Source organism: Solanum pennellii, chromosome 2 (genome assembly GCF_001406875.1).
Source record: "Solanum pennellii chromosome 2, SPENNV200".
Taxonomy (NCBI): Eukaryota; Viridiplantae; Streptophyta; class Magnoliopsida; order Solanales; family Solanaceae; genus Solanum; species Solanum pennellii.
The window spans coordinates 48,815,219-48,841,391 of record NC_028638.1 but is presented as its reverse complement, the minus strand read 5'-3'; the positions used below and the strand labels follow the sequence as shown (position 1 = coordinate 48,841,391).

Here is a 26,173-nt window from a genome sequence, read left to right as displayed (position 1 = left end):
CTTTGAAATTTTTGACTTTTTCTTTGCCCTTTAAGCTTCCGGCTCCGATTAAATTAGTTGATAAATTTTAGCTGGTTTGACTTTAATAAGTGTAAAAAAAAGGATTAGTCTATAATTATTTATCATGCTTGGATAAGTATAATGATTCCATGCATAATTATGCTAAGCACTCCATATATGGCACCTGAAAAACAGCAATCATGTACAATTAAAGTGAAACAAATTAGCTAAGCATGTTCCACAGTACTACGGCTAAATGATTAATATATGCATTGCACTTTGGAAAAGCAATCACATATATAGAAAAATCGAAACTAACCAAATCATTAAGTGAAAAAGGCCAAACTGTACTAATATATACTTTCATACATCATGATCTGTTTTATCGATCTTGAAATCCAAATTCTAAATTTTTTTAGTAGGTCAATTTCGATTTAACTCGTTGTCGTATTATCCTTTATTATTGTTTCGTTCATTCTTAGATGGGTTAGACATATCAATTCATAAATAATTATCAGAAGCTTATTTTGGGCTTTTCATCCTAAAGAAATTGGGCCTAAAGACATATAGTGAAATTATAGTTGCTGATTTTCTCCTTTTTAGGAAAAAATAGTAAAGTAGTCACAATTTCTAACTTAGTAAAAATATCTACACTTTAAAATATTTAGTCAAAATGTCAATATTTTAAAAATAATTTGTAAATATTATTATTTGTCTTTCTTTTTATTTCTCAAAACAGTCTAACATTAAATATATTTACTATCCATTTAGACTTCTTCTAGACTTTAATACCATTAAATTTATTTTCATCTTTAAGATTTTCAAATTTTTTTTTCTCTTTTACCATTTTCACCATTATTGTCTCACATTGTTGAAGAAGAACTAATTATTCAAGTTCATATCAATTTGTTCAGATCTATCGATTAATTCAGGAAATCTCTCAATACATAAAGGTATTTTCGTAATCATCTTTTATTTTGCGAGATTTCATAAGATTTTGTTTTCAAAATAAAAATTATGTTGAATTTTGGATTGTATGTATTACAATTTTTTTGATTTTTATGAGTTTGTTAACATACTCATCAAATATTTATGCATTTCAGAATTTTAGTATTCGAAACACTATTTTTATGATTTTATTTTCATATTTGAGATTTAGTAGATTGTAATTTGTAGTAAGCCATATAAGCATTCATACATAATATATTGTTTGATTTTTTTTATATATTCATATTCAATAATTTCGAATTTTGCTTATAGGATTATTAATTCACAAATAAACACAGATTCAAATTTGAATTTGATGAAAAAAATTGAAAAAAAGGAACATAGAAGACGAAGAAAAAAGCAAGAGTCAAAGAAGAAGGTTGCGAAATTGTATTCATATCAGAATAATATTCATATTAATTTTTGTTTGTCAATTATTTTTCTTTTACTCATCATTTGTATTTTTATTAAGAACATTTTATTTCTTTTTTATTTGTAGTCATTCAAATACGTATCTTCTATGAATTTATATTTCTTAAGCATAGATGTATCTTATTTTTTAATAGTCAATTTATATTTTTTTAGAATATTGTGTTCTGATTATATCATTTTCACTATGTATGCTATCTCATATGAATTTGTATTTCTTAAAAATATATGTATCCTATTTTTCAACAGTTAATTTGTATTTTTTTAGAATATTGTATACTGATTATATTATTTTACTATGTATGCTATATGTTTTCCAAAATCTTGTATTCTTATTTCTTTCATAGTCAATTTGTATTTATTTTTTTAGAATAATATATCCCTCCTCAACAAATTTATTATTTCCACCAAGTATGCTATTTTCCCCCATTAATCTTGTACCCTTTCAAATCATATTCATACATATTGAGATATATATATATATATATATATGGTAATCAACTAATACAATTTTGATCACCGAAATACAATTTGTAGTTTGAAAAAAAAGAATCAATTTTAATTTGAATGGTAAAGTGAGCACATAAAATGTAAAAAATATTGGTATACAATTAAAATGAAAAATAACAAAGGAAAGTTGATCTAATAGAATGAAAAAAGAGTTTTTTTTTTGAAATTGTTAATGATGAAAATTTTAAGTGATATGTTCCTTCTCTAAGAACTATTATCTCACTTTTTCATCATACTACTTTTTTGTATTTTATATATTATTATACAATATTCTAAATAAAAACTAGAATAAATAGAAATACGAATAAAATACATATTGAAATGAATACGAAATACAAAATTTTCGAAGAAACAAATAAATACACATGAAAAATATATATGAATACAAATATGTTTCTTAAATAACTATAGATTCATTTGGCATACCTATTGGAATGAATACAAACTAATAAAAAAAAGATTAAGATGAGAAAATAAAAACAAAGTTTGAGTTTTATTTGAAAATGTAACTGATGAGAAAATTAAATGATCTTTACCTTTTTTTTTTTGAAATATTCTCTCCCTTGATTTTCTGCCTTTTGTTATTAAATAATTCTATTCTTTAAATAAAACAAATAATAAAAATATAAATAAGATACATAACAAATTAAAATTTTGACATTTTTACTAAATATTGAAAGTGTTGCTAATGAGCCCTCTTAAATGTTAAATATTGACATTTTGAAAAATTTCTCTTTTTTTATTTTTTATTTAACCCCAGGATAACGTGCAACTAGTAAAATTTTTGTCCTTTGGGTGAGCACACTGTGGTGAGCATTTTGTGTAATAGCCTGCAAACCATATAGGGAATGTAAAATGCACTAGACAGGCTCTATGCGACAGGCTCAACTCAGAAGGCATAAAGCCTGTACAATCTCTGTCCTTTTGAGACATGTTTTCTTCAATAAGAAAACTAGAAAAGTAACCTTTGCGTTAGGTTTTTGTTAGAAGGAATTCAAAGGTCGAAGAAAGTTTACAAGTATTGGGACTTTAATAGTGAATGTATAATTTTATTTTCCCTTAAAAACAACCTTGATCGTAAAAAACAAAACAGGAAGTAGAGAATTTATATATATATATAAAAAAAAATTCGTTAAAAACAATAATTAATATTGAAGATTGTGAAAAAGGTACAAAAAAAAAGAAAAAAAACTATCTCCTTTCTTAGCATAAACATTTTAGAATTTTGAATAAGTTACTCAAAATTTTATATTAATAAAAAAAGTTTTACAACAACATCTAAGGTAGTGTAAGCAGTAGCGTACACGTGATTTTTTCTAAACTCACCATTAAAGACTGGACAAAAATGACTCAAGAAAAAATATCAATAAAAATTATATTTTAGGCATCTAAATTAACATATAGAACTATTATTATGAACAAATAAAAATAAAAATTTAAATGCATGATAAAAAAAATAAAATAGCAAAAAAGTTGTAGCAAGTAGATAGTAACAAATAGAACTATTATTATGAACAAATAAAAATAAAAATTCAAGCACATAATAAAAAAATAGAATAGCAAAAAAATACTGACATGATGTGGAGATTTGAGATGTCGAATAACAATGATTGAAGAACAAGAACGGAAAGAAAATTGAACAGACTCAGATAGAAGGATTTAAGAAGTATACTATAATTCTATTTGATAAAAGAGATTTTGAGCTTTATATTAATTCTAAAAAAATTTTTGTTAGGTTTTGATTGAATTAAAGTGAGTGATTAGACTTTTAATGAAGTGAAATACTGTTTTGAACTTAACACGAAATTTAATAATTTTAATTAAAAAAGGTGAATAAATAAAAACAAATGAAAAAATTATCGCGAGTTGCGCATAATGTATGGCGCGGCTGCATCTAAGCAGCTTCTCCTAAAAAGAGTGTCCTGTCAATTATTTTATCCTTTAGTTTTTTTTTCCTTTTTTATATATAAAATAAAGATATATTTGATAAAAGTTTTCGACGAAGCCTGTCACATGACACACCTTATCTATGCTAAATCCTCTCCTGAGTGTATGACAAATAATTCGCTAACACTTATTAACTAGAATTAGTTTTTAGTTAAATATATAATAATAATATTATTATTTGAATATATAATAATAATATTGTTATTTGAAGTTCAAAGGTTTTATATGTTTTGGAAATACTGAACAAAAATAATTTTATAGTTCAAGTTAATCTTCACTTATTATGAATGGGGTTCCATTTGTTTAATTTTGATTTTTCAAAATTCCTTTTTTTAGGAAAAATATGCATGTTAAAAAATAATATTTGAGATTTAATCATTCAAAGCAAAATTTAACCATAATAAATACTGAAAGATATTTTTCTCCAACAGTTGAGAACATCAAAGCAGGGTTTGAGTTTGGAAAGAAAGTTCACTATTTGTTTTTCAAGTGTAATGATGTTCAAATTTTTATTTTTTGCTTTACATTGGAAGGTTTATGAATTGGTTTAAAACATTAATAATTGTGTGATTTTGTGTCATTCTATTATGGCAACTTTCACATATAGCAAACAAAAAATTCATATTTGTATGCTATAGCAAACTTTGCATAATTGCGCTCCATAGCAAACATAAAACTGTATAATTCGCTATACATATACAAGTGTATAATTCGCTGGCCTAAATTGTATAATTCGCTGGCCTATTTCGCTGCAATTGTATAATTCGCTATCCTATTTCACTACAATTGTATAATGCACAATTGTATAATTCACTGCCTATTTCGCTGCAATATTAAGTGTATAGCAAGAAGATATATGTTTTTCTCTCGCTTTATACAAAAACAGAAACACAATATATACACTTCTGTTGTATAAAGCTAGAGAAAACTGTATTTCACTGCAATTTTATAATTCGTAGACCTTTTTCTCTGCAATATTTGAAGTAAAATGTTTGTAAATTGTATAATTAAGTGTATAACACGAAGATATATATTTTTTGCATGTGTATATTCAATTTTCTCTCGCTTTATACAAAACAGAAACAGAATTATACACTTCTGTGTATAAAGCGAGAGAGGCGAGCGAGAATGGAGAGTGGCGAGCGAGATTTCTGGGAGAGACACGCTGGCAAATTTTAGCTAACGTTTGCTATGGAGCACAATTAAATCAAACCCTAGCTATTCCATTTATTTTAAGTTATTAGTTTGCTATTATTTTAATTTTCCCTTCTATTATAGTACATTCCACACCTACTAAAACAAGGAGACAAAAAACGAGAGACATATAATAACCAATTTCAATTTTTTTAATGATTTTTTTAACTTGCAAAGATATAATATATGTTTTTATATTAATGATATAAATTTACTATAGATTTTATATTTTTTTAGTAAGGGTATGCATGACTGGGTTGATTCAGATTTTTCAAATATTAATTTAATTATTTGTGTCGAATTTGTCAATTTATAAACCAAACCAAACTAGTTATATTTCGGGTTTTCAACATCGGGTTGGTTCAGATATTCAAAAATCAAACTTAACCGTTTGTGTCGAATTTTTAAATTTATAAATCAAACCAAACTAATAAACCTCAAGTTTTTCTGGTAAAGTATTTAAACACATATAATTAACTTGTGCACCAAATATTTCTTTAGTCCAACCAAAATACAACTAGCTAAGGTGTTTCTTAAGAAAAAACACAAATATGAGATGTGTGATGTCACTAAAATATTCAACAAAAATTAATAACAAAATCTTCATATAAAATATACTGGAACTAAAATGTCATAATAAAAATGATCATAATTTAAAATTACTAAATTGAATTATTTTTTTTTTTGTTAGAATTCATATTGATTTGATTTTACATTGAATTTTATTAGAGTTAATAATATATATGGACTATAACTTTTATTGAACCATTCAAAATTCTAAGTTTCAAAAACTTGAACAAATATGTTAAAGAATAAAAATTATGAAAAAGTATAAGTAATATTTAGAAATTATGTCCAAGTAATAGTTTTATGTATAAAATAAATTTTTATTATATATGTAATGTCGAGTTGATTACTTTTTTTTTAGTTAAAACCAAACCAATCCAAGTATAGAATTTTTTTTTTCCAATACCAAACCTAGTCAAACCAAACCATTCGATAGGTTTTTTCCTGATTTGACTCGATTTGCGGTTTGATTTGATTTCCGATTCGATTTTGTACACCCGTATTTTCTAGGATTCATCTATTCATTTATAATTGGGAAAAGGGTCTGATATACCCCTCAACTTTGTCATTTAGAGCTGATATACCCGTTGTTATGAAAGTGACTCATATATACCCTTACTTGTAAACAAATGGCTCACATATACCCTTTTCCTCTAACGGAAATGAAAAAAAAAATTTAATCTAAATTTTTATTATTTTTTTCTAAAAAATATAATCTCATATGAGTAAATTTAATCTTCGTCAAACATATTTTTTTTTGTTTCAATGACTAATTTATAATTATTATTTTGATAATCAAACTTATTTATGTTTCACTAATATTCTTGTAAAACTTATTGTAGATGACCAAATTTTTTCTTCGAATACGAAATTAAATTACAATACAGACAAAAAAAAATAATTTAAATTTTTTTTCTTTAAACTAACGAATGAAAGACAAAAACAAAATAAGAATAAGAAACTCAAATAATTATAATAAAAGAAGTCAAAAAATAATTTATGTATGAAAAAAATTAAAATATACCTTGAACTTTGATAGAAAAATCATATATACCCCTAAATAATTTTTTTAAAAAAATTAGAAGTAATAAATATAAATTTAAAACTAATTTGTTAACTTCCGTTAAATGAAGGGTATATGTGAGTAATTTTGTAACGGCAGGGGTATATGTGAGCCGTTTGTATAACGGTAAGGGCATATATGAGCCACTTTTACAACGAGGGTATATCAGCTCCAAATGACAAAGTTGAGGGGTATATATCAGACCCTTTTCCCTTTATAGTTTTGGTTAAAATTTTCTTGAGTTGAAATTTAAATTGTGATTACAAAAGTAAAATAACAACATATTAAAATTATTGAGATTAAGCGGGTCAAATCGAAAAGATCATGACTCAACTCGACTATAGTCCATTTGAGCCTAAAGTAATGCAATGTTTATTTCAACTCATTTTAGCATCTCCAATTTCAATCTAATCCGTCCATTTGACGGCCTAATATATACCTTCTCTTTCACATCCACAATAGATAGTTGGACACATAGCTCAGATTACACAATATTTGCTCAGATTTGGCTGAATTTTGCAGCTAAATGGAATAACAGCATATATACAGATATATCAAAATTAAGTGAAAACACATGTATATTCTGTAGTTTTCCTAAATACACAGTGGATTAAAATTTTAAGGAGTTTGATTAGTTGCATATCTGCTTTCCATCTGCAATGCAGCTAGTATCCACGATATAATCCGTCATAAGCTTTTTATTAGAATCATCCACCATCTGCAAATATCCCAAGGTAGTAGCTACAAGCTAAGTAAGAATGAAAAAGAAGTGCCACAGAGGAGAAATTATATGTATTCTTCTGCTTAAATCGAAAGTTTATTTTTAAAGACAAAGTAAATAATCGATATCAAAGTAATGGTACCTGCAACTGATTATGAAAAACTTCATTTACTTTGTCAGTGTGCATAGGATATAAGATAAATTCATGATCTTTTAATTTTACCTTTGATGCTAGGCGCTTCAAGTTATCCCACTCAAAGTCGTCCTTACAGTATGCTGATCGAACCTTTATGAAAATATATCTAATTCAGTTTGATTACCATAAATGATGGGAAAAAAGATAAGCTGGAGAATAAACCAACCTCTAAAATGCGCATAGCTGCGAAGAAGCCAATGAAAGTTCCCAAGGATTCAAGCAAACATTATCAGAAAAGTTAACATGATATAAAAGTTTGATGAAGTAGATGTAAAATCTTGAATTACAGAACCAAAATTCTTAAAAACTTGCAAGTGAAATTAGAAAATTGTTGATGTACCTAGATCTTTATGTCTCGGGGATTCCCTCATCAAATCCGCGCAGAACTTATCCCCATCACTCAATGAATTCTTATCCACAAATTCCCTCAGCTCCTGGTATGCTTCAGGATTGTAGCTCTGTTATGTGAAATTATGGTTAACTAATTTTAAGAATTTTCTGCACTTTATATAACTTACGAACAATGTAAATAATTTATAACTATTGCTTGCATTTAAACCTCTTTAGCATGTAACTTGACTTATCTTTCAGGTTATAAATCTCACTTTTAATGGACACTTATCTGTGGTTATCTTTTAGGTGATCTGATAAAGATAACTTCAATATTTACATTGTTCTGCTATCAAAGTCTGTGTATATACTTCTATCTATATTTAGGGATACAGAAACATGTTAATGCGATACTTTTGTTCTGCAACTATTTGCTAGTAATTAAGTGGAAGACAATGAACCTGAAGCTGTGCAGCAACAATTTTAACAGCAATAAAATTGAAAAAGTGGTGTAAATGTTGGGCTGCTGTGGATTCTGGTGATGTCCCAAATCCTGCATAAGTCAAACATCTTATTATCTAGATCAAAGCAAAGCGGACATCGAGTTCATATGAATTCAATACTTTTAAGTCCATAAAAACTACAGTAAAAAGTATATATGAACCCATAATTTTAAAAATAGAGTCTAAATTTTGGATTGGCCTATGGTGTAAACAAGTTAACCCGAACACCAGTGTTGTGAAAAAAAAATCTGAAAATTGTAGGAGAAGAAAAGATAATAATGATGATTACACACCAGGGACATACATCTTGTGACAGTGGAAACGAGTAGATTGACAAGTTCTCTGTTTCGATGACTTGAATAGATGATTTCTGTTTTCTCTTTGAAGTGTTGAAGGGAATAAGGAGAGCTGTGAAGATACAATTGCTGTTGAGCATTCCATTGATATTGTTTTGTTAGGTAACTAATCAGACAGAGAGTATTAAAAGCATGTTGAATGAGTTGATTTTCTATAGCCAGTACACAGTGGTCCTGAATCCTGAGGAAGAAAATCCTAGAAAAAAAGAAAAGAAATATCTCTTATCATTTGCATAAAATATCTCCTGCAAAGATGAATCGTGGATCCCACTCTATCCAATGCACAATCCATATTCTTCTCATGTTAATATACTGAAATTACTGGTACAAGGGGATGAGAATACCATCTCATAAAATTATTTTATCCCACCTGAAATTAGTACAAATGGTGGGACAAAATATTTTTTGAAATTATTTAATATCTCAAATCAAACACGAGATAAAATTAACCTCAAAATTTATCTTGAGATTATTATCCTTATCCCCACGTATGAAAATTACATGTATGCAGTATGTAGGTGGGGTCCCAACATCGGGTGAGACGGGCCCTGCTCTGATATCATGTGAAATTAGGTCTTAGGCCTAACTCACACCCCAAAAGCTAACTCAAAGGATGGAGGATTGCCCAAGCCTTTTAAAGAGTCCACCATCTCATTAATCACCGATGTGGGACTTTTGTCATTCTTTAACAAATACAAAAGGAGAAGAAAAAAACTAGAAAGAAAGAAAGAGGGGTCATTTTCATTGTCTACTTGACCGCACCCATCAATAAAAATTCACAGGTACGTACATCTTGTATATTTTAACATTCCAAGAATCCAAAATAGAACTTGCAATTTGATATTTTATACTTATAACAGTCCTGTTAGAGTAAGCATCAAGATGAAGCAAAATGGCAAATGAACGAAACGAGATAATAATAATATTTATTTGAAGACGGCAACATTTTGTTGTATCATATGTCATATTATTCTATAACTACTCAGCTTTTCTTCTAATAATTTCCTTTGATCCGACTCATAATAATGAATATCAGAGCGAAAACCATAAACCTTTTTAGTTTTTTTCTCTTCATCATTTTAAATGGTGAAGCTAAGTCATGTGGAAATGGTTGTGACATGGCTATAGCTTCGTATCATATTTGGTCAGGAGCTAATTTAACTTACATTAGTCACATATTCAATTTAACAATTCCAGTGATTCTTAATTACAATCCTCAAATTACAAATCAACATAGTATTACTAGTGACACGAGGATTAATCTCCCATTTTCTTGTGATTGCTTAAATGGTGATTTTTTGGGACATACTTTTGTGTACAAAACTGTGTTTGGTGACACGTATATAAAAGTTGCCACTATGGCCTTTGCAAACCTTACAACTGAGTATTGGCTCAAACGGGTCAACAATTATGACCCGACCAACATACCGGATTATGCCATGATCAACGTGACCGTTAATTGCTCCTGTGGGGATGGTGAAGTGTCCGACGATTATGGGTTGTTCGCCACGTACCCTATTCGCCCGGGAGAGAACTTGTCCACGGTGGCCGTGGGGTCGGGTGTACCGGCTGAGTTGCTCCAGAAGTTCAATCCGGGTTTGGATTTTGGTTCAGGGTCGGGAATAGTGTTTGTGCCGGCAAGAGGTTAGTCACTAGGTTTTTTGCACCTTGAACGTTATTATTTCAAGTTGAACCAAGACTAGAAGTCAAGAATTTAGGAAGTTGTTTCAAGTTTTAATATACATAAAGGTATTAAGGTGTATAACTTCTTAGGGGTGTCAAACACGGGTCGAGTTTGAGAAAGGCTAGTCAAAAATGAGCTAGGTGAAAACGAATAAAATGTCTAATCCAATCCATATTTGATATAAAGAAAAATTAAGTACTTTCAGATTACAATTTTTTTCTATTTTTAGGGTGTGTTTGGTCTGATATTACCCTCAATTTTGTTGTTTAGAGTTCATATATCCCTGTTATGAAAGTGACTCATGTACACCTTTACCGTTATACAGATTACTCAAATATACCTTTTTCACTAGATTTTTTTGGAAAATGAGTGAACCAGTGTCGAGGAGCAGACAGCTGACTTAAGAACATTCTCTTCTTACCCCTTTTTTACTTCATATTGTTATTGCAGATGCACAGGGAAATTTTCCACCGTTGAAGACAAGGTATTTGTCCAAACTTAAACATTCTTTTTATTTCTGCTCAGTATTTTTCTGTCTATGATAGTAACTTAATATGATTCTCTCTGGCTTTTGTTTTGCAGGTCAAGAGGTTGGCTCTATTTTGTTTTCTGCTCTGATCATGAGATGTACTCAACTTAATAAGTCCAAACGTGAAGTAGCACGTAAAATTGTTATGGCATTACCATTGCTTACTAAATGATGTCATTCGCCAGGACTCTCACGTGGAGCCATTGCTGGCACAACAGTGGCAGCTATTTTTGGGGCTACCTTCTTTGTAGTTTGTGTTTATTTTGTATTTTATTGGAGCAAGCAAACAGAAGAGGAATCATTTCTCCAAGGGTCATCTGATGAACACTTTAATGAGAACTTCCGTGAGTAGTTTATTTGATTGTGTTGTATCCTTTCCCCCAACGAAATGATAATAGTTTCTTCTTGAAGTATATTGATTACAATGGAATTGCCTTTAATTGGTGAAGCAGCGGAAAATTCTGTTGTTTCTTGTTGATCTCTTGTTTTGATCCATGAATAATCATGTTCACTGAATCACTGTAAATAAGCCTTAATTATGTTCCCCTGCACATTTTTCTGAATGTGTTTATAGTTAAGCCAAATGTGCCTACTAAATCTTTCAAATCCCGATATTTAGTATGGTTTGATGAAATCCTTAATGCATCAGGTCCTCCGAATTTGGAGAAAATTACAGAATCAGGTCCTTTGTTTGGTGTTACTTCTCCAAGACCGACAGGGATCACAGTGGATAAATCAGTGGAATTTTCATACAAAGAACTTGCTAAAGCTACAAATAACTTCAGCATGGAAAATAAGATTGGTCAAGGTGGATTTGGATTAGTCTTTTATGGAATGTTAAAAGGCGAGGTTTGTGGATATTTTGTATCATAGTTTATGAAACATAACACTAGAATAATTCTACTACTGATCACTGGTTGTAGCTACTTTGATTTGTCAATGTTTTCTCATTCACAATACCAATATAGGGCTAATAGCGAAGAGCGTAGTAACTATTATTAATCAGTGATAAACATGGAAAAAAGTGTAGCTTAAAGGTGTTGAATTCTACATGTTATACAAGGTTTAATTAGGGCTTTTCAAGTAACCACTGTAGCATATAAATATAGGTCATGGAGGCCGCTAATCTTAGATTTAGAATGAAACATGAGGTTGTTCAATGATTTAACTGAACAAAACACATTTAAATTAGATGATAATGTAGCTTTCACCTTTCCTATTTCTTGAGCTTAGGCCTTCTTCTGACGTGAATGCAGAGAGCAGCAATTAAGAAAATGGATATGCAAGCATCGAAAGAATTCTTTGCTGAGTTGAAAGTCTTAACGCATGTTCATCACTTGAACTTGGTAAGATTGTTCTTCTTATAATGAATGAGAATATCAGCATTTCCTGTATTTTCATTTATTTCATATGTGCCTTCTTGCAACTAGCTAAACTCTTTGTCATTCCCTTGAAATATCAGTAATACAGAACTTTCTCCGCCAATGTTAAAGGTGAAAAGATACTTGTTATGATTGTGAGACCATGAGATGACATGTTATTTTTAAAACACATTGCAGGTTCGGTTAATTGGATATTGTGTTGAAGGGTCTTTATTCTTAGTTTATGAATACATTGAAAATGGAAACCTTGGTGAACACTTGCGTGGATCAAGTAAGTGAAAGTCTACTACTTTTGTGAAATGTCATGTAGACCAAGTACTATAATCACTGTGCTGCATTTTTCTCACTCTTATAAATCCATCTCGACCTTTGACTTCCAGGCAGGAATCCATTGTCATGGTCTACCAGGGTGCAGATTGCTCTTGATGCAGCTAGAGGACTCGAATACATCCATGAGCACACTGTTCCTTTATATATCCACCGCGATATTAAATCTGCTAATATTTTGATTGACAAAGACTTTCGTGCAAAGGTTGTGAAAATTGTGATTGTTAAACAAGAGATCAAATGTTTGCATATAATTTGCCCTGAATGATCTTTAAATTTTGAAGGTAGCAGACTTCGGACTTACAAAGCTAACTGAAGTTGGAAGTACCTCTTTCCATACACGCCTTGTGGGCACTTTCGGTTACATGCCTCCAGAGTAAGCGTCTGATTCCAGGTGGCATATTCTGTCACCTGGTGAATACTGATATTTTGAGCACTGTGGCTCTCATAGCATAGTTGACGATAGAATTCTGATTGTTCGTGCACTGGACTTCCCTTTTCATTATATTCTGTTTTAAAAGGACCTAGTAAACAGGTATGCTCAGTATGGTGATGTTTCCCCTAAAGTTGATGTCTATGCTTTTGGAGTAGTGCTTTACGAACTAATATCTGCTAAAGAAGCGATTGTCAAGACGAATGAAGTTATAACTGAATCAAAGGGACTTGTTGCATTGGTACGCCTTGTCACCATCTTGTTTTACCTGAATATTCCAGCCTCTAAACTACTAAAGAGAATTCTGTTTTCTTTTGCAGTTTGAGGATGTTCTTCACCAGAGTGGTGGTGCTAGAGAAGGGTTATGCAAAGTGGTTGATCCCAAACTCGGAGATGACTATCCGTTAGATTCAGTTTGCAAGGTAGAGTACTTTCCTTGTGCTTATGTTAAAAATGAACAGCCTTTTCGCTTATGTAAATTAGTTGGTTATTTAATTTGCAGGTAGCTCAGCTTGCCAAGGCTTGCACACATGAAAATCCTCAGTTGAGACCTAGCATGAGGTCCATTGTTGTAGCTTTAATGACTCTATCATCCTCAACTGAAGATTGGGATATTGGCTCCTTTTATGAAAACCATCTCATGTCAGGAAGGTAGCAATAGTAGCTGCTGTTCACTCAAGCATTTTCAACCTCATGTGCTTAGAAGTATTATTTGTTTATATGTAATAAGTACTATTCGTTTTCTTTGTTTGTAAAGCTTCATAGATGGTTGCTTGATTAAGAGAATCCTCTGGAGCCCTAGGGAATACGAGTCTTCATAGGGCAACTATCCTCGCTTTTGAGTCCAAAATGAATCTTTTGCGAATATTTCTCATCTAAAATCTGAAGTTTTAACAAAATCATACCACCTACTGGTTTTCTATGCCAAAACAATTAGTATTTCCTATTTCATTGCCAAATTCCATTCTTTGACTGAATCTCAAATTATTTTTTTTCGTATGTATAATTTATTGCAAAATTTCCAGTTGTAACTTGTAATATATAAGTAGGTTATCTGCCATTGCACGTTTCTCCTTCTTCCCCTTTGAACCCGTCAGGTCAAAATTATTTGTCTTCTTTATTAAATTAATATAGAAGAAACAACTCATAAACACAAATGATTGTGTCATCATACACCACTGGCAAGCAACGAATAAATCTTATAGGTTCTAATTATAATCCTTTGAAATATTCATATTTATACTTGATCCAGGTATAATCTTCAATAATATTTTACTTCTTTGTTTTATCTCTTGGCATGCCATGTTTGATGCAATCTTGACTTTGATGGCATTAAATGTTAAAAACTCCTTTTACTATATCATTGCTACCAAAATTTAACGCTATCCATGTGAACGTTGTATGTTTGGAGTTGAAAATAATACATCGTACTACTACTATATATTATCATGAAGTTACAAATATTTTAATTCATCGGAATGTGCACTTTAAGCTACGTGTTCAATGTTAATAAGGGGATAGAGTATTTATATATGCAAAAATAGTTATTTTATTCTACTTGCAAGGCAAAGCTTTAATTGAACCCCTTTTATACCTTTTAGCTCAGACATGCCCCTGTGTATTGTTGAATAAACAAAATGTTCATGATGAATTGTAGAAAATTTATATAATCGATTATAACAAATTTAGGTTTGACATCATGACTTTTTTGCACCATCTACTTTAAGTTGACCTACTAGAACAAGCATATATTGGCATGTTCATCAAACTGTACTGATGATAGTAATTTTTTTTCTTCATATTTTCAGTAATATAAACTTAAATCGCCTAAACACCCAAAAAAGACTTTGATAGGGAGACTGCAGGCGCTCAAATGATTTGGCATGTTTCAACATCCATGGCTAACACTAACAGCCAATGATGGAGATGTGTTGATAAAAAGGTCAACTAATGGAACCCAAAATATATTCATAAAAAATTTTCTTTCTGCTTTTTCCAGGAAACCCATGCTTTAGAATTCCCTGTCTCCCACTTAAAGTAATGCAAAATTCAAAGCTAAAACTTTTTTGTCTCTTGGACTAGGCCATGTTTAAAATGCTAAAAAGGCAAAAACTGAAGTTGTCAAGTGTCAACTAACACAACCATATTTACATCCATTGGCATCTTTCATTCAAGATTCTAAAAAGAGTTCAAAAAATCTCAACCCATTTTTCAACTAGTACAGAGTTTGAAAATCAGATGATTTTTCTTCAAGAAAATAGAAGCTTTGAGTTGGTTTTAGGCCTTTTAGTGTTAAACATTTTGTGGGTGGGGGTTAAATCCCAGTGTAGTGATGATTGTGATGCATTAGCTTCATTTTATGTATGGAATGGTGCTAACCTCACTTTTATGTCTAATACTTTTTCAACCCCCATCAAGAATATCCTTAGTTATAATCCTCAGATTACCAATCCAGATATTATTCAATTCCAAAGCAGAGTTAATGTTCCCTTCTCATGTAGCTGTGTTGATGGGAAATTCATGGGACATCAGTTTGATGTGCAGGTCAAGACTAGTACTACTTATCCGAGAATTGCTCGTCTTTATTGTTCAAACCTTACAACAGTTGAAAAGTTGCAGGAGTCTAACAGTTATGATCCTAACAATGTTCCTGTGAATTCAATAGTAAAGGTTATTGTCAACTGCTCTTGTGGAAATAGTCATGTGTCAAAAGATTATGGACTATTTATAACTTATCCTCTTCGCCCTGGAGAGAATTTGGTTACACTAGCCAATGATTTTAGTCTACCACAGAAGTTGTTGGAAGACTATAATCCTGAAGCAAATTTCAGCAGCGGTAGTGGTCTAGTTTTCATTCCTGGAAAAGGTAATTGATCTCTTTATCAAGGCTTTTATACTCGTATTCTTTGCATATTTAGGTACAATTAGTCGAATTTGGATGAGTTTTTACAGAAAGTTATGCAGAAGCAATAAAATGGAACCATGCTCATTGTCTATTATTAAGGCAAGGAACAATTTTGCATACTACAATCATAGTTAATTTTCGGATGATTTTACTTGTATGACAAAGTGGTCGCAAGCTCAGGATTGTCACTTGAATATCTGTTACTATATGCCAAAGTGTTGGATGATGTTATAGTTTTTTTCTTTTAAATCTCTATTCTGAAATGTATTGCAGATCAAAATGGAACTTATCCACAATTAAGAACTTCTACAAGGTATTCTCCAACCCCAATGAGCTCCTGATCATTTCTTGAATGCTATACTATTGACAGCTAATTGTTGTTTCTTGCTTTTCACAGCTCAAAAGGTTGGCCTTATTTTACTGCTACAGAGGCATTGTTTTCAACTGATCAAGTCTGAGGTATCAAAAAGCTCTGAATGTGATTGTAATCTACTAAAAACTATGTTATTGACAGGATTCTCAGGTGGCGCAATAACTGGCATATCAGTTGCAGTAGTTCTTGTGGTTGCCCTTTTAGCAGTTTGCATATACATTACCTTTTATAGAGGCAGGAAAATGGAGGAAAATCTTAACTTGGAACCTTACAAACACAGTAGTAATAAGCATATTCCTGGTAATTTTATTGTTTTGAATCTACTGATGTATGCTTAATTACCTGTCAAACTCTATGGTGGTAATTCCTGTTTGTTGTTTCTCATTTCTCTAGCCTTAGGCATAAGCTTCCTGCAATCGGTCCGGGTTAATGATAAAATTATGTCAATTATTCTGTGGAAGCAATGTTTTGGTTCATCCTTAGAATAAACCTTGTAATTTTTTTAATGACTCAGGTCATGCAAATTTTGAGAATTCATCAGAAGGGGGATCTCTTAAACAGGGCGCTTCCCCAGACGTCCCGAGGATTGCTGTGGATAAATCTATAGAATTTTCATATGATGAACTTGCTAAAGCCAGTGACAACTTCAGCACAGCCTACAAGATTGGCCAAGGTGGTTTTGCATCTGTTTACTATGGAGAGTTAAGAGGCGAGGTTCGTCACATTATTCTTGTTAAGATTGAAATGATTAGCAATTATTCGGATACTCAGATTGATCATCGACCTAGTTCTAGCTGTTTTATTATGTCACCATTCACATAATTGTCTTGACTCAGCGTGCATTTCTTTTCTATAGTCAAAATTACTCATGCTGCTAATCTCATTTGTCTCGATAAAATGCAGAAAGCTGCTATCAAGAAGATGGATATGCAAGCAACAAAAGAATTCCTTGCTGAATTGAAGGTTTTGACTCATGTTCATCACTTGAACTTGGTAAATTCTCATTACTCGTACTGATATACTATCTTTTCTTACTTGATTATAACCTCTCTGGCACCTGCTCTGAGTCTATGGGGAAAAAAATCAACATCATGGAGTCATGGTTGGTTGAACTTGCTAACTTCAGCAATCTTTGAACTTATTTGTAATGCAATTCTCAAGAGTGGTCTGAGCCACTTAGCTTGATAATGTGATACTTTTCATAGTGAAAGTAAGGATTGGTGATTTGGTTCTGCCATACTTGAGATTTAGCAGATGATGAATCCATTTACCTCATATGTCATAGAGTATATTTCACGTGTTGAAACCTTTGCAGGTACGTTTGATAGGATACTGCGTTGAAGGATCCTTGTTCTTAGTATACGAATACATTGAAAATGGAAACCTAAGCCAACATTTGCGCGGTTTTGGTTAGTTCAGTTCTACTTATTGCACAAAAACTTCATGTCTAACCAAATTTTCGAATTTCTCACAGTTCCATATCAATTTTGTACTATTCAGTTCCAGGTAAGGTGCCATTGCCATGGTTTACCAGGGTGAAAATTGCTCTGGATGCAGCTAGAGGCCTAGAGTACATCCACGAACACACTGTTCCTGTTTACATCCATCGCGACATTAAAACAGCCAACATTTTGATCGATAAAAACTTTCGTGCAAAGGTATGAGAGTTCCAAAAACCAGAACTATGAAAAGAAAAACCATGTGTGCTAATTCATTTGAAGATAATCTTTTATCTTGCAGGTTGCTGACTTTGGACTCACAAAACTGATAGAAACTGAAGGTGGTTCGATGAACACTCGTCTTGTTGGTACTTTTGGTTACATGGCCCCAGAGTAAGAATTTGTTTCCCTATGGTATTAGTACTTATTCAATATCTCTGAACAAGATCAAATTATCATTTTTCATACTTGACTTATGTGCAGGTATGGTCAATTTGGTGATGTTTCACCCAAAATTGATGTATATGCATTTGGGGTTGTGCTTTATGAATTAATATCTGCTAGAAAAGCTATTATCAAGACTAGTGAAATTGCTACTGAATCAAAAGGGCTTGTTGGATTGGTACCTTTGAAACATTTCTTCACTCACCAAATTCAATTCTCACCTCTAAACCACTAAAAAGAGTCTAAAACTTCAACTTTTAATTGGCAATATTCTTTGCAGTTTGAGGATGTGCTTAATGAGGTTGATCCTAAAGAAGGGATATGCAAACTGGTAGATCCAAAACTTGGTGATGATTATCCCCTGGATTCAGTCTGGAATGTAAGAAAACAATATTTTTTCACAAGTGCATTAATGTTAACGCGATTCGTATAGTTTGAGATTTACGTGTAGTCAGTAACTTGATCGATTAACGCGATTCATATAGGTGGCTCTTCTTGCCAAGGCGTGCACACAGGAGAATCCACAATTGAGACCAAGTATGAGGTCAATAGTAGTAGCTTTAATGACAATATCATCCACAAGTGCAAATTGGAACCTTGGTGAATTTTATGAGAACCAGGGCCTAGCCCATCTCATTTCAGGAAGGTAATTAATTCCAATTGGAGTTATATTGTGTTACTCACAATCAGGAAATTAGAAGCACAAGTAACACTTGTATATTTGTTTATTTACATCAACCATATTTTTAAAAAAGGAACCCTGTATCTCTCTCCCTTTGAGTAGCCATTTGTCTCTAGATTTTTGGCCTTAAATTTAAAGTTTTGATTTCTCAGCGTTTGTTGATGGTATATGAACAAAACATTAACCTCAATTTTAAATCTATCATTTGAAATTCCAAATTCTTCAATATATAGGATTACAAATCTCAAATTATTTTTTAAATATAAATTTTTTTAAAGTGTTTATATTTTGCGAATAAAGATCCATTATTTTAAATTTTGCCCCCAAAATAAAATAGTATAAAATCATGCTCGACCTCTAATGATCTACTCTCTTCATTTTTACTTGTCCCCTATACAAAAATATATATTTCTTTTACTTGTTCCTTTAAACATATCAAGAGAAGACCATATTTTTATATATTTTATCCTTAACATTAACTATTTATCCTTTAAATCATTTCTAAAAACTTTAGACTAGAAATAAATTTATATAGGTATTGCAATAAAATACTCATACTATTCCGTGTTTCTAAAGAATGGGCATAAAAAGCACGAAGGGAGTATTTGTTTGCTCCTTTTGATAAAATTATATAAGAGTCGAGAAAGTTTTAATTATTTTCATAAATTACATATCTTTAACTCAAATCAATCAAATTTCAAATCATAATTTAATATTATGTACATATGATCCACACCATTTTTTTTGTGTGTGTGTGTGGTGGTTTGGGGTGGGGGGAGTTGTTAGATATTTTGCTCTTCTATTACATGTCATTTATGAACGAAGGTAAGGACATAAGTCCCCACGTCCTTGTAAAGGAAAGATGACAAATAAACACTGTAAAGCAGGATATTTTCATATTTAATATTTTTCCCATTATTATTATAATAATAATTATTATTATTATATCAGTATCCTTAATAGTAGTAAATTAGTCATTCTCAAGTAAACTGAACTTAATAAGATTATTAGAAGGACAGTTGTTTCCACCAAATATTTCGTGTTCACGTCAATCTTCATAAGATCCAATAAAAAGACCAAGTGTAAGTTTATTTATGCAAATATCCCCCTTTTTAGGCTATAATTCAAATTTCTTAAACTATTTTACAGTTATACAAATATACCCCTTTAAAATTTTCCTCTTGAATAAATCTTGTCTTCGTAACTATTAATTAATTCTCGTCTTTCTTTTTTTGGAGAGGAATAGCCGGAGTGCAGAGATTTATGTTATAAAACATTGACTTGAAGAATATCCATGTACAAAAGTGAATCTAGCCTTATAGAATTTTCTAAATTAATGTATTTATGTATAAATAAATAAATTATACCGCCTTACACAAACAACTTTTAATGTCACTTGATAAGCGCCTTAGCTTGCTTATGAACTATGATGTCCTAAGTTCAAATCTTCATGACCTATAATATTTATAGTTTGTTGACTTAAATTGTTGGAAGGTCCAAATTTTGCAAAAAAGAAACAGACGTAGCGAGTGAGATTTAATTCATAAACCCTGGTTGTCAAAGAGAGCTTTAGTCCAAAAGGGATGTTGTCTAATGTTTTCTTAGTAAAAAAATAATTTGTTCTAAAGAAATTTACGAATTTGATCTAAATAGCTCATAAATGAAAAAAAAAAAAAAGAACACTTATTAAATATTTATTCTAAAAAAGAATGGGTGAAAAATTTCTCTAAACAATAATACGTGATTCAGGGATCAATTAAAATTTTGTGGCTTAAACTCATGATATATAAATTACACGAAAAAAAATACTATACTTTTTTGCAAGTCAGCGAAAAACTTTTTTAAGATGTATTATACACCAACTAATATTGACAAAATATTGCACATGGTTAAGATAGACATATATATAGACATGTTGAACAGAAAGTCATAAACTGCCAAACGAATAAATTACACTATTCCATTGAAAATCAAAATGACAATGTTTTTTAAATTATTAATAAGCGAGTATTGCTGGGTTTTTTAAAAAATAATTATTCCCCATCGTCCCTACCTAAACCTCCTCAACCGCAAAAAAATAAAATAAAATCTAGAAAAAGAGATGAGAGGTGAGATAAGATAATTGAAGAAGTTTAATGAAGTAGTTGAACAAAAATCAATCTCTCTGTTGTATATATTGAAACCTGACCTAATTTTTTTGTATCCTTCAGAGAGTGTGATTTTTATTCATACGATAAAAAATATATTTTAGATTAATATTTAAGTTATTTTTTGAGTTTGATATATAAGTAAATATTATTTCATACCCAATTGTATACAATTTAAATAAATATTATAGACATAGAGTTTGGAGATAAGTGTGTGGTAGTAAAAATGAGGCGATGTAGAGGATATCACTAAAAAAAAAACTGTTAATTACATGGGAATTTTCCTGAAATGAATATGAAAATTTGCAGAAAAATAAGATTCCTGCGAATTTTCATTCTAATCCCCAGAAAAATGGGAAAAAATCTTCATGTAATTAACAATTTTCTTATAGTGTATAGAAAGGATACAATCTATAAAATATCTTGTGAAAATTATTTTCCTTACACTATTTAGAGAAAACATTTAACTTACGTTGAAGCCTTTTTCTTTAGCCTTGCTTTAGAGAAACATTTTTTTAAAAAAAACGAACACAAATATTAAAAATTATAAAAGAATATATCCCTCCATTTCTAACGCATCCTATATATATATATCTTTTGTTTCACTTATTTCCATTTTTCATTATCCCTATTACTTTTTAAAATTTCCAAAATCTCTTATTTCTTTAATGTATCTAGCTGCATATTAATGTATCCAAATCTTTATTTAATGTATCTGAGCTACATATTATGTATCAGAGCTAGCTTTTAATGTATCCCAACCTGTATTTAATGTATCTGAGCTACACATTATTATTCGAGCTAGTTTTTAATGTATCCGAGTTATATATTAATATATCCGAGCTAGTATTTAATGTATTTGAGCTACATATTATGTATCCGAGCTAGTTTTTAATGTATTCGAGCTATAAATTTATGTATTCGAACTTCAAATATTGTATTCGTTTTGAAATTAATCTAATTAAAAATTTATTAAAAATAGATAGTAATTTCATATTAAAACAATGAGATTTATGTAATTTAGATGTTATATATATACTCATATTCTGATCTATTGGCTTAAAATTTCGAATAATAATTCTTTAGAAATATCTTAAAGGAAATCTGTAATACCAATAAAAGATACTCTATTCAATATTTGGTTGTTTTTTCCTTCATATATAGTATATAGTGATTCTAATTCTGAATTGCCCCATTTATTTTGTTCACCTTCCTGCCCCAACTAATTTTATAAATTCCACCTTTATTTCTCCACTCCTTGTGGTCCTCCTTTCCATATTGTATTTATAGCATGTAAAATTTATTTTATTTTATGTCTAAACTAAAGGGATAATTGCATTTTTATTTCTTTGGTTAATGAAGTAAATTCTGGTTTTGACCTTTGTGATATTTTATTACAAGCGTATTTAATTTTGAATTAATTAAAAATGTGTTTTTGTCCTCTTACAAAGGACATGTGTTAAATCTTTTTAGAATGATATTAACCTTTACATATAAAATAATAATATAAATTTAACATATACATTATACATAATTAAATAATTTAACTCTGGATACATTTTTACGATTCACAACTAGAACTCAAAATTAAATAATTATTTGCAAATATTTTAAGGGTTGAAAGCGCAAGTTTCCCATTTCTTACTTACCAATCAACCACCCCATCCAACTTTTAAAAGATGTATCTTTCCAATTTAAACTATTTTTTCCTTTTATAGTTTCAAGAGTTACTATCTCCTGATCTATTAATAAGTTTTTAAATAAATATTTACACAGATTTTTGAAATAAAAAATTTATAATATATTGATCGAACATGTGATGTGATGGCAAATCTATCACATAATCAAAAATACGTGATTGGAATAATATGAATTATGTTGCGGGTGTTAGGACTGCTCCGATTAATCAGATGTCTTTGAGTTTAAATTTTGAGTATAACAAAATCAGGTTGAAAGTGATATCTTCTTAATAGGCCTTCAAGTGCATAATTGTCGAAAACATCTAAGTAAAAAACAACATAAATTTAATGTGATAGAAAAGAAAAGATAGAAAAAGGAAAGGAGGAATTGAATAATGCTTTTTTGGATGCTTTGAGTAGTTAAAAGCTCAACCACTCTTCTCTTCAAGAATGATTTTTTTTTCTTCAAAAAAATACTAATTGGAAAAGATACATTAATGCAATTGTTTATGAGTACAGAAGGGTTGATTAATTAGTTGTAGTTGTCCATTATTGAAAGTGCTTTTTCCTTTTTCTCAAATTGTTTTTTTTTTCCTTCTTAAAATGCAAATAATTATAATAATTGATAAAATGAGAAAAGTAGTGGAAACATGATACTAAAGACCATAATGATTTTGCTGACCATGCATGTTTGTTGCTTAATCTCCATTTTCACGTTGAATATTCATTAGTCTCAACAATGTTTGTCTTCACCATGAAGCAATTTTAATCAGCTATCTTACTACTATTATTATTATATATATTTTACAAAGACCACAATTACAACCAAACAAAAACACGCAAACGCAAAAAAAAGAAAAGAAGTAATACTCGATTGAGGTCAATTTATTGTGATACATATTATTTTCTCGATCGCTAATTACTTATTCACTTTTAAATTGATATACTAATTGAGAAAACAATAATAAATATAGTGAGTTTACCATTTTACCCTATTAATTATGAAGTGAATAAATTAAAATTTTAAAATTTTCACTAAATTTTAGTTTTTTCAAAATAATTATTTGATTATATAATAGGTAAAAGAAACTGTCATTTTTTGATTTGTCAACATGAATAAATAATGATGAATAACTAAAAATAAAAATGAAAGACAAATAATTAGGGATAGAAAGTATAACTTAAACAACAGAACAAATCACACATGGAGTAATTCTAGGCCATATATGATATAGTACTAATTTTCAACCTTCCAAAATTTTGTCTCTCTCTTACTTTTATTTGTTTCGACTATTTATTTAAGAGAAGTTCTGACTAGTACAAAATTCTCCAAGTACAAGTTACCTCAACTCATTTTGATCAAACAAGTTTTTTTATTTTAAAATTTTAAAAATATTTTTTATGTAGTCATTTTATGTTAAGGATTATATGAGAAAAAATAATTTATTCTACTTTATAAATATTTATTTCTAATATATGAGTCAATTAAAATAAAATAGAAAGGAGCATCAAAAGTCATATTTGAATTACAATGGCTATTCTTAACCTTTCCGATTAAAACATGCGAAAATTCAATTGCCAAAAATAGATTATTTTTTTTTTGTAAGATTTCATAAATAATAGTAATGGGAATAGAGAATTAGGAAGTCGACATAATATTCCCGCCTCCAAATAGTGGAATATAATATTTTCCTTTTGACAAAAAGATAGAATAATTTCAACTTTTTTTTTTCGTTTCATTTTGGGCATCTTCTTTATGACTAACCACGGGTGCAACACATAATTAACGCGAAATAACCGTGGTTCTGTTTTTTGTTTTAATTATTTATTTTTATAATAATAAATAAAAAAATAGTCAATACACCAACTACCACACCGTTCACTAACAACTAGAATCCACGAGCACCGATATTCAAATTTTGCAGTTGTTTTTAATGATAAGAAGGAATGTAAATTTGGTCTCCTTATATCATAAATTATATCATGAGCTAGTTTTTGGAATTGAGTTAGACTAATGTGTCATATCTTTACATGGTATTAAAGTTAAACCCAGTCCAATTTGTTGTTCATCGATGTTGCTCCAATTGAGGTCTGGGGGTAGGGGTAGTATCTTATATATGAACTTGGACTAAATCTTCTCTTATGACCTAATTTTTCGGATTGAGTTAGATCTATGATTATTGATAAAGAAAAATTTGCTAACAACAAAAACGGTTGCGTTATTTCAGAGTCAGAAATAGAAATGTTTGTGACATGTCGGCACGCCTTCGAAGACTCCAAAAATATCGTCTCTCACGTTATCATTATTTTGTTTACAAAACTAATTACAATTATTAATACCAACTTGTCAATTTCTCATATTTATCTAAAGATCATCTTTGGAATTCCAAATAATTTTCAATTTCATTGATTCATTAAAACTTTTAGTGCATACTTGATTGGGTAATGGCTAGTCAAGTTTTTGTTTGGTAATTAATTAGTCCATTTTAAAACGGTTAAGCTAATAAGAAAAACGTTAATATGGAAAATAATAATAATAAAAAAACATATCACAAATGCATGCTAGCTTTTTCTATATTTGCCAACAAAAAAACATATCACATATGCATGCAAAATTTTCTACATTTGCCATATATGTGCAACAACATAATATTCCATCTGATCTTACAAATAAAATTTGTAAAAATAAAATGTATACATATCTCATCTTTATTTTGATGTGGTATAAGTTATACATGTAATCTATGATAATAAATACATGAATGTCTTATTTTTATTTTTCAAATTTCATATTAAAAATTATGCAAATATACATACAATTAAAAAGTATTTTCTTATTCAGTTAGGTCATGCATATAGGCTCTAACACTGTCATAAAATTCGCGTTTTTAACTAATAATTTTACATTTTCAAGAATGAAGAAGAATATAAAAACAACAAAAAGAAAAAAAGAATAAAAGTAAATATTGAAAGACAAAGAGAAGAACATTAAGGGACCTAACAAGATCAAATATTGTACTTCTAGCATCAAAGTTAACAGCTCTAATAGTATGAAAAACTAAATTTCTTTGCTATTGTTTTATATATATATATAAATATATACTTAAATTCAATAATAATTACTAAATGTAACCATATATTTTATGATAAAAAGACTCACACATATAGCTAGAGAAAATACCATCTCTATTTTCTACTTTTTTAAAAAATAACATATTTTTATGATTAAATTTGAAAAGTTAAATGCTATTTACTATCATCACAACTTTTTAATATATTTTGGTTTTAAATAATTATAATTCTATTATATCAAAGGTTGAAGATCTTTTTAAAGCAATTTATAATT

The 26,173-nt window shown here is 29.8% G+C and overlaps 3 protein-coding genes across 3 annotated transcripts; 2 read left to right on the top strand and 1 right to left on the bottom strand.

The window, feature by feature from the left end:
- Positions 1-7,160: 7,160 nt before the first annotated feature.
- LOC107009208 (chaperonin-like RBCX protein 1, chloroplastic) lies at positions 7,161-8,993 on the bottom strand. Its single transcript, XM_015208499.2, has 6 exons — positions 8,741-8,993; positions 8,406-8,497; positions 7,955-8,072; positions 7,781-7,797; positions 7,642-7,704; positions 7,161-7,415 (listed from the first exon to the last, which is right to left on the bottom strand). The coding sequence occupies exons 1-6, from the start codon at positions 8,886-8,888 to the stop codon at positions 7,329-7,331; spliced, it is 525 nt and encodes a 174-aa protein (XP_015063985.1). The 5' UTR covers positions 8,889-8,993; the 3' UTR covers positions 7,161-7,328.
- A 765-nt stretch (positions 8,994-9,758) lies between these two features.
- Positions 9,759-14,054, top strand: LOC107010613 (lysM domain receptor-like kinase 3). The gene is made up of 12 exons (XM_015209890.2): positions 9,759-10,447; positions 10,938-10,971; positions 11,070-11,077; positions 11,202-11,360; positions 11,666-11,865; positions 12,273-12,362; positions 12,576-12,669; positions 12,779-12,930; positions 13,010-13,101; positions 13,261-13,399; positions 13,479-13,580; positions 13,661-14,054. Exons 1-12 carry the CDS (start codon positions 9,829-9,831, stop codon positions 13,811-13,813), a joined length of 1,842 nt encoding a protein of 613 aa, XP_015065376.1. The 5' UTR covers positions 9,759-9,828; the 3' UTR covers positions 13,814-14,054.
- Positions 14,055-14,964: 910 nt separating this feature from the next.
- LOC107010402 (lysM domain receptor-like kinase 3) lies at positions 14,965-19,214 on the top strand. The gene is made up of 12 exons (XM_015209685.2): positions 14,965-16,024; positions 16,337-16,376; positions 16,461-16,468; positions 16,578-16,736; positions 16,951-17,150; positions 17,340-17,429; positions 17,752-17,845; positions 17,937-18,094; positions 18,177-18,268; positions 18,359-18,497; positions 18,600-18,698; positions 18,805-19,214. Exons 1-12 carry the CDS (start codon positions 15,397-15,399, stop codon positions 18,967-18,969), a joined length of 1,872 nt encoding a protein of 623 aa, XP_015065171.1. The 5' UTR covers positions 14,965-15,396; the 3' UTR covers positions 18,970-19,214.
- Positions 19,215-26,173: the final 6,959 nt, after the last annotated feature.